General features: G+C 38.6%; 2 protein-coding genes across 2 annotated transcripts; one reads left to right on the top strand and one right to left on the bottom strand.

The window, feature by feature from the left end:
• Positions 1-1,303: 1,303 nt before the first annotated feature.
• LOC121727569 (tubulin polyglutamylase complex subunit 2) lies at positions 1,304-7,947 on the top strand. Its single transcript, XM_042115477.1, has 5 exons — positions 1,304-1,427; positions 5,695-5,862; positions 6,441-6,619; positions 6,740-6,913; positions 7,746-7,947. Exons 1-5 carry the CDS (start codon positions 1,352-1,354, stop codon positions 7,899-7,901), a joined length of 753 nt encoding a protein of 250 aa, XP_041971411.1. The 5' UTR covers positions 1,304-1,351; the 3' UTR covers positions 7,902-7,947.
• On the bottom strand, positions 1,902-3,916 carry LOC121727532 (tRNA-dihydrouridine(47) synthase [NAD(P)(+)]-like). The gene has a single exon (XM_042115414.1). The coding sequence runs from the start codon at positions 3,699-3,701 to the stop codon at positions 1,929-1,931; it is 1,773 nt and encodes a 590-aa protein (XP_041971348.1). The 5' UTR covers positions 3,702-3,916; the 3' UTR covers positions 1,902-1,928.
• Positions 7,948-9,992: the final 2,045 nt, after the last annotated feature.

Raw genomic sequence — 9,992 nt, 5'->3', positions numbered from 1 at the left:
CTAAAATCTTGTTTCATTGGCTCATGTAGACTAGAGTGTGATGTATCACATAAGTTCAAAGTACCGTATAATATAAAAATAAAATTAGCCCACATCCGGCATAGTTTGTCATCGGTAATTTAAAATACATTGCAGGCGGAACTTCGGCATAGTGTGTTTAGACACTCACACGCACGGCGGACGGCGGGCACACGGCGCGGGTGCACGCTTTTCGCAATCGACGTTGCTTCCGTTGTCGTCTTTTTGCCAAATAATAAATTAGTAAATAATCCATGGTAATACTCTACACAACGGAGCATGTTTGAGATAAAAATTATACTAGCAGCGCTAAATGAAATGGGCGCACGCGACGGGTGCCCGCTCGCGCATTCGTGGCCCGGTGGCCCCACATCCGCCCGTGTTTTATGTCGGCTGTACACTCTCGCCGAGACACAGCGAGGCGGCCCGAGTGCGAGAGTGTAAATGGGTGCGCTCGCCTCGTCTCGCCTGTCTCGGACCCTCTCGGTCCGGTGTCGGTATTTTGCGCCCGAGACAAAGGGTCTCGCGAGGAAAGCGAGCGCATTACTGTACACTCTCGCGTTTTTCACTACTAGTCGCGCCGCTAGACAGTGCAGAACAGAAAAATAACAATAATAAACGTCATTATCAGTCATTATCTGTGAGAAATAAAATTAAATATGATTATAGATCTTTGGATTACAATGATATCTTTCGATGCATAGAGAAAAATAATGGTCCATCTTCTCTGAGTTCATAACTGCAATTGAACTAAGCGAGAATGTACATGATCGCACTCGGGCAAGGGGCTCTCGCACGAGACTCTCGCCCGAGAGCTCTCGGCGAGAGTGTACAGCCGACATTAGCGTTGGCCCTAAAACTCGCGAGGGCGCACGCTCGCGTGTGTAAAATAATATGGGCAGCGCAGGCGCGTGCGACGTAGCTCGGACGTGGGCGACGGACTGTCACACGCGCGGCGGACGGTGGGCGCACGCTTTTCGCAGTCGTTGTTTTTTTAAAATTAATCCATGGTAATCTACTCGACATAACTGTACACGCTCGAGATCAAAATTATACTAGCAGCGCAAAATGAGATGGGCGCACGCAACGGGTGCCCGCTCGCGGATTCGTGGCCCGCGACGGTCATCCGACGCGTGCGCCAGCGCCCGCATTTTAGCGTTACCGACATAAATAATGCCCTGGCAAGTGGAAACAAAAAGAATCTAATCACTATGCCTGGCAACATTATAAATATAGAATTATTATTTGTTACCATAGAAACTTTAACTTTAATTGATTTTAAATCATTGTCATACAAGTTGCTAGTTTTTAGCAAAAAAAAAAAATTAAAATTATGAGTTTTTTTGTAGATCTTGTATCTGAAGATTCATTTTATGAAAACATAACTTTAGGTGTAACACAATTATTAGGTAAGTTGTTTATAATTTTTGCTAAACAACTCATGACTCTATTGAGAGACATGGCATTTATTGATGCAATGTGAAACGCCTCTGTGGTCTAGTGGTTAAGAGCGTGGCTCTCGACTCAAAGGTCGTGGGTTTGATTCCCGCGTTGGAAACATGTTATTTCCAAGTTTTGTTAGGACACTGGACAATGCAGGCTGATCACCTGATTATCTGACAAGTAAGATGATCCATGCGTCGGATGGGCATATAAAAAGTCAGTCCTGCGCCTGGTCTCTCGCCAGTCGTGTCAGTCTTCCGTCCCACTGGGTTATGAGAGTGAAGGAATAGAGAGTGCTCTTGTGTACTGCGCACACACTTGAGCACTATAAAATTACTCCTGCGTATCTAGCCTGGTTTCAATGAAACTGGCCACTGTCACCGAAATCGGTGTGGGGAGTATTAATGTGAAAGGTTTTTACTAAGTAGTAATAATGTGAATGTTTCTATAAATTTATATTAATGATTTCATTGATATGAATTAGCTTTATGCTTAGGTAGAAACAAAAATCCATCTGGAACTGGTCCCAAAATCATTTCACTTATTTTTATCCAATCTTCACAGTTGCCTGAAGCCATAAGAGTTTCTAAGTCATTTCTGCCAAAATATGTTGGTGGTCTTTCATTAATTTTCTGTGGAGGTCTCTCTAGTAACCCCACAGGGACATACCTATAAAGAAAGGAGAGCCACTCGAGCAAAAATCTTCGAGTGTTTTCAACTCCCTGGGTATCTGATCCCCAGTGCTCAAGACCATAGTTACAAAATTTCTTAATAATATCAAATCTCTCATTACTGCTGATATCCCAGAGTCTTTCTTCTTTGATTTCGGTAAACACCCATGGTTTCACTAGGGCTCCTCTCCCTATCATAACACCCTGTACAGTTGGAGCTAATTGTCTTCTCTGGATATAATCTTCATAGCTAAGAATATCACCGTTTCCAAAAACTGGGCATGGTGCTGCAGCCTGAGCACACTGTTCAATGTATTCCCAGTCTGCCATTTTGGTATACCTGGCTTCTTTGGACCGCCCGTGCAGTGTTATCAGTGAGGCACCCCATTTGGCCAATTTGGGAGCTATATTGTGAGCAATTTTTTTATCTTGATAAATGCCAGTTCTTATTTTTGCTGTGAATGGTATTGACAATAAACTAGATGCACTCCTTACAGACGTCTCTAAGGCAGCTAGTCTATGCATCATTCCACTACCTCCACCTTTTTTATAAATTAAATCAATAGGACATCCTAGGTTCAGGTCAATGAAATCTAGCTCTGTATTCTCTTGCAGAAGCTGGGCTACTTTTGAGATCATATATGCATTATTTCCACAAATTTGAGCCCCAAATAAATCTTCAGATTCATGTCTTTTTACTAGAGCCCACTCCTGTTTAGCTCCCTTCAACATTGCCTCACACAAGGCCATTTCTCCACATGTGACATCTGCTCCAAACTGCTTACAAATTCTTCTGAATGGTAAATTGCCTACAGTTGTGAGGGGACTTAGATATAATTTATCTCTCCAATCGATAGTTTTCTTTTCCCTTGGTAGTAGCTTAATTAAGTCTTCATCACTCGCAGCCCCAATATTTTCAGTTGTTACTTCTTCATCACCTTTAATGTTTGTTTGATTTTTGTTATTCTTATTATCTTTTTTAAACAAAGACTTGACCAACTTTTCAGCTAAGGTAAAGTCATAATTTCTCTTTTGTAATTTGTTTTGTAATGTGGATTGGATAGTATTTTTCGTATCTTCATGCCACATCTTGTATTTCTCTTCATCAATCAAGTTAAAGCCTTCTGCGGAGATATGAGTTGAACCATATCTACATGCTATGCCTCGGGCACAAAAACCTCTAAGATTATATATATGACACTGTTCACCTAAATCTTTTTGCTTCGATTTTAAATACTCTAAGGGGTCATGAATATACTTACAATTAGTATATTCACATGTTTTTTGGTCTTTGACAGCAATATTTACAATACTTGGACATGGCTTAGATTCCTTGTTGTCTCTAAAAGTCTTAGGCCGTGCTTTGTTTTGGCCTCTCTTTTTATTCTTCTTGTTGCCTGAATGTTCCTCATGCTTAGGTTTCTTTGCTTCAGGTTCATTATTGTCACCATTTAACTTCCGTTTAGCTTCTTCACTTCCGTTCACTTCATTAGTTGGTGTTTTATTCAGCAATGGTCTTTGAACTACGAATTCTTCTTTTATTTTACAAACCCCTGCCATCGTAGACATGGTGATTGGTGGATATGCAGGAATTTAGGTTATCAATATGCTTATCAGCTTATAGGTTATGTATACGAGATATTTATAGATTAACTATTCAGAAATATCCGCATAGTGTTCGAACATCGATTATTATACAATTACTATTCTATGTATTTACTCACGTAAAAGTTACACACATTACTTTCCAATCAGAAAATTATGTTCAAAACAGTTCAAAATAAAAATTACAAAACATTGTTTGGAAATATGACAGGTGACAGCCAAGTAGGGTTGCCATCCGTCCGGATTTCCCCGGATTTGTCCTAGTTTGAAGGGCGTCCGGGGTGCGTCCGGCCGGTTTTTTGAAAAGCGTCTGGGTGGAATCCAAACACTTTTGATGAGAGAAATTTAACTTTTATGTCATGCAGCAATAAACGAAAGATAAAAATTCGCTAATCATACACACGGTTTCTTGCACGGACTTGAGTTAGTCAGATTTTTACAAATTCTTGTTGGAAAAGCAAAAATAGGCAAGACGTTATCGTAAATACTGTTTAAGAGGTGTCCGGGGAAATAACCACATTTCGGCCAAATGTCCGGGAATTTTGTCGTGCCTGACCGGCGCGCGAAGGGAATTTAGGTGATAGCAACCCTACAGTCAAGTCAACTGTCAAAACTCAAACATCAGCTGTTGATCATTTTTTATTACCTACTGACCTGCAAACGAATGCAATGATATCCTACGGGCTACGTATGAAGTATGAAGTGTAGATGGAGGAGAACTATCTCTGTATGTAAAAAGTGTCCGCTGAAATGCGTTAAATTAGGGTGGTAACGCTACAGCAGTAGCAGCAGGGTAAATTTGAAATCATTTAGCAGCTTTTATTTCAGCTATTTTAGGTTATATTTTTCAAAATATATTGGTATTACCCACAGAACAATAAAAACAGTATTGTTCTGTGGTATTAACCCAGTAATTCTGTGACTCGGCTATTCGGCTAACTTCAATTTATATTTTGTCACCAACAACGGCTACATTCATTCCATACCCTTTGCTGCAGCTAGCGCCACTCTTGGAGGATTTTTCAACGGTTATTTACTGCGTACAGCTGGACACTTTCTCAAATATCCCCCAGATAAGATAGTTCTCCTCCATCTACCCTCCATAGTATGAAGTTAAAATTAGCCCGCACATTTCTTGCAACAACCCCCAATTCAAACCCCAATTATTATAATCCCCCGGAGCTCTCGTGGATTTCAATGGTAGTATTTAAATATACTTAAACATACTATAAATGCGAATGTGCGCGGCCTGCTGTCTGCTAGGGTCTGTAATCTGTATTCACTTAGATAACTTTTGCACTAATCAGTCGCTGTCCACAGTTCCACACTAATGGTCTGTAACTCTGTATTAACTTAGTGCAGGTGATTAGTAATCAGAAGAAAGTTAACTGTTGACATCGACTGATTTAGTGCAAGTCCTATATTTTCTCCTAATCACTAATCAAAGACTACAGGGGCTTTACTTTCTCCTGATTACTAATCACTTGAAATAATCACCTACACTTATCACTAATCAAAGTAAATACAGGCCATTACCTAATAGGTCTACTAGGATCTGATGGCAAAAAGTGAGAAAAGAAATTGACTCTAGCAATACCGGGGTAGTTGAAATAAAACATTTTGATCCTTTTTTCCTTATAAGTCTTATAACGGCTGATTCTGTGTATGAAACATGCAAGTATAAAAATTTATCCAATGATCAAGGATAATTTTTGAAATTATGCCATCCAAATTTGCCATCAGATTCTGCTAGACCTATCTATACCTCTCCGCTTACGCCCAAGCCGCTGATCCGATTTTGTTGAAATTTGATATGGAGATAGGTACTTTGAATCCCGAGATAGGACTTAAGATACTTTTTGTCCCGGAAAAATGTACAGTACCCGCGCGATAAACAAATTATGACGCAACAGAGATGCGGGCGTCAACTAGTAGCAAATAAGTTCAATTTTTTCAGAATCTGATCCTCGCATTACCAACGTAAGGATAGATCGTCGAACCCCGTGCGATAGAGTGGCTTTATCGAATTGGGAACAAAAACATTCAGTTTCATTACCCGAAGACCTTAGAAATTTTTACGCATCTACAGACGGGTTTCAACTAAACTGGGACTACAAATATTCAGGTAGGAACATAATCATGGAGCTAATACAGTAGAAACTAGAAACGGAATAATCTCTATATAACTATGGTAGGTAGGTACTTTTGCCAGAATCCTTTTTAGGGTTCTGTAGATAAGGGTAAAAACGGGGTCCTACTACTGAGACTTCGATGTCTGTCCGTCTGTCTCCAGGCTGTATCTCAACAACCGTCTGAAATTGTGTATATAATATTTGTTGCCACTTGCCGCTATAACAACAAATACTAAAACAAAACAAAATTAATACTTGAATACTACTCCCATACTACTCCCATACAACAAACGTGATTTTTTGGCTTTTATTTGCTCGTAATCCATAGTGGCAACAGGTAGGTACTTGAAATATTCACAAAATCTTTAATTATTATATTCGTACTTTATTAATAATAAAATAAAATAAATAATTCAGGGGGCCTCCCATACAAAAAACAATATTTTTTCGCTCTATAACGGAACGGAACCCTTCGTGCGCAAGTCCGACTCGCACTTGACCGATTATTTCCTTGTTTAAAAGTAGTACAACGGATTTTTCGGCAACTAGATGTACCTATTAATGTTTGCAGCCGACGAAATTCTTCCCGTGGGATCCATGCATGTTAATACTTTAAACGAGCTGTGTATGTCTTCTGGCTTGAAGGACCTCGTAGATTTCGCACTTACCCGACAGAATTCTGGTTCCCGACCTGTTTTGAATACAAAGAGCAAGATTTTTGAGTTGGATGACTGCAGAAACATTGGCAAGGTAGTTTATCATAGGATCGGAAACAAAACATGACATAACTTACTGAATGTTGCCAAATTAATTTAATTTGAAATAGGAGTTAAGTTATTGAGTAACTTGAAAACAAGTTTTGTTTTTTAGATATGTTTGATATATTCAAACGGGTCGTGGTCAATTTGGCTGGTGACGAGAGACGGAGCGTGGGGTTGGCTGGCTGACTCCTTTACCCACTACTTCAGAATGGCGCTGGTTCATCTCGGCTTGCCGGGGTGGCAAGCTGCATTCGCGAGCTTACCACTCATACCTTGGGCAGAGGTACATTTTGTAACTATATGTACACATTATCTCGTGGCTTATATTATGTTCTCGTACACGTAGTTTTAGTTAAATCAACTCAAGGGGAATTTTCAAAGACCAGCGACCGCGTAATTTTAAGTTTCATATAAATAAGCTAAGCAGTTTTAATATATGCCAACTAAGACCGGCGGCCATATTTTGTATGCCAGGTTTGCTGGCTGGCAAGGCTGCTTCGGTGTGTAGAAATCTCAGAGTAATGACTTATAGCACGGAGCTAACGTTAATACGAGTAGGCTAATGTCATTAGATATCCATAAAAAGTGTTATAATTACTGCGAAACATACATCTGTAAACATGGGGGCCGGCAGGGGGGTGCCAGGTGGTGCACTTGCACCCCTTGGGAATCTCGGGATCAACAGGAATTATTGAAATATAAAGCCGTCTGTAACCCTATTACCATGCCGTACAAAGATAATTCGTAATGTTTCGGCACTAACGGCCGTAATTCGCAATATTCAATCTATCTCTGGTTCGACATACAACCGATCGCAGGCCGCAGCTAACATTGAATTGACATAAAATGTATGTCTCTAATGTCTAATGTGAGCTATTCCTATCTCTAGCAGGACAAAACCAGAGATCTAGATCAAATATTGGGAACGGCCGTTAATGTATTCCGTTGACGTAAATAGACAGTCATTGTTGTTCGTAAAAAGTAAAAAGAAAAGAAAGAAAACAAAAATCTGCATCCCTTGGAAAATATTTCTGCCGCGCGGCGCCCATGTCTGTAAAGGACTCCTCCGGTGCATACTTGATCACTGTACTAATAATTATTTTTATGTTTCTCAGCAACTATTCCTACTACTGGCGCCGTATCTGCTGGACAAGGCGGAGCCCGAGACTGCCATAAGTGCCGTCAGTGAAACGGGCTTCAACCACATCGACCCCAACGTCTTCAAGACCACCTCACGCCACCACAAAAACTCAAAAACCGCCAACCACTAATAAACTAACGATGATTGAGTGCAATAATAAAATACCTTCTTACTTATTAGTTGCTTTATTTAAATCAAATACTGATTTATAAACTAAATATAGATCTAGCTAAGAAAATAATATGGACGGAATGTAAATCCTTAATTAAAATATAAGCTATGTGACATCCGTAATATATTATAATGCAGTAATATTATAAATCTAAAATGTATATAGGTTGATGGCATTCATAAATCAAGAATACCTCATAATTAGCATCGGTAAATTTATATGTACATCATGTTGGTACATAGTTAATATGATAATAATATGCGTTGTGTTGCATTGAAAATTTCTATGTTGGTGTCTGTGTAAAAGTATGTATATTCTTATGTAAGTTTCGATGTCTCACATTAGTCTTTGTTTAGATTTAGGGTCAGCTTTAGAGCGCTTGTTGCCAAATCGCACCTCGTTTCCGTGTCAATGACCCTTAGGCCGCGAAGTCAGAGGGCAGCGGGGCGGCGACGACTTGTACACCGCTCCCCGGCGGGGTGCGGGGGTATACCCGCGCCGCTACCTTCAGCTATATGGAACTGGTCTTCGAGGTCAGTTCCATACAACTGAATCTACGCTGACTTCGTGTCCGTGGCTTTAGTGATAACTGATAACTATATTATGGACAGCTCTAAATAAACGCAATGTGATTATCAAATTGTGATATTGTAGTCTTTACAGCCTAATAAAAATATTACAAAAACAGTTATTACCAAATTTTTAGCATGTTATTTTTGAGTTAATTTTTAATAAAATAATAGAGCAAGACATTTTGTGGGATATGGTCGCTACCATGTTTGATGTTGGGAATATGTCTGCCCCAAGTAGAGATCACCAACCAAACGGGTGGGACGCTCGGTAAGACTGAAGTCCTATCGTAGTCATTTCAAAAGTTGCAAATGGCATACAAATTTTGGTGGGATGATCAATTTATGCTTTCATATTATAAAATACTTTAGGCCGATTTAATAGCTAAAATACCTAAAATATAGCGCTTAAAAGTATCGTATTTGTGCAAAAGACATTTTTTCTTTACATAAATATATATAGTTTGTTAAATTTTAATACTGCCTGTGACTTATAGTGTGCATCATATTATATATTTTATGACTTTACGGCATGTTTTGGACGCACATTATTTTATATTCATACACAAATTACCTATGAATTACTATAGTATAAATGATCAACAACAAATTATAATGATTCTTAAGCTTTTAATATCGGTAACGAATTTTAATTAGAACAAATCAACATTGGAATGACCTAAGCTCGCCCGGTACATGCCGTATTATTCTACTTAAACATGAGGGTATCTACACAAATCTATAATAAAAGTATGCATATATGACATTTGACTGCAGGAAAATATAGTAACGGACTCCGTATATAAGTAATTTCGTAAACTTGTCGCAGACGTCATACTTTTCTAAACAATCAAATGTTGGCAGTTGTGATTGCGCAAATATTTTTAAAAATATTTAGGGCTCGTTTCAGCACTTCCTGATAAATGCCGGAAAGGCTATCCACACTTATCTGACAGATGAAGTATGGAGTATCATGATGAAGTGGTGAAACAGCCCCTTAGTTTTACTAAACCCTAATAGTATTAGCATTACATTCCAACCTTGCAAGAGATCTTTCAGTTAAATAAGAATTAAAGTAATAAATTCACTTGAATATTGAGGCCCAATTTTACCAACGAGTGTTAAAGTTAATGTTCGATTTAGTATCAGGTTACCTCTTTTGTTTTATGTACGAATTAAAGAGAAAACATGACATTTTAACAAGCTGTTAACACTAACAGACGGTGAAGTTGGGACTAAGTATGTAAAAGCAAGACATGTTACACATTTTTCTATTAATTAAAATTTATTCATAGTCTTTTTTCTGTTAGATATTATAATATGTTACTATGTGATGATCATATTTTTGTAAAAGTGTGATGTATGTAAAGTAAAATATACATTATCATATTAAATATTAATAAACGTCACATTCCAGTAAATAGAAATACAAAAGTAATATTTCAAATTTCTCACAGTACAATATTCTTTTAGATAACAT

Source organism: Aricia agestis, chromosome 1 (genome assembly GCF_905147365.1).
Source record: "Aricia agestis chromosome 1, ilAriAges1.1, whole genome shotgun sequence".
NCBI classification, from domain to species: domain Eukaryota; kingdom Metazoa; phylum Arthropoda; class Insecta; order Lepidoptera; family Lycaenidae; genus Aricia; species Aricia agestis.
This window is presented reverse-complemented; position numbering and strand designations above follow the sequence as displayed.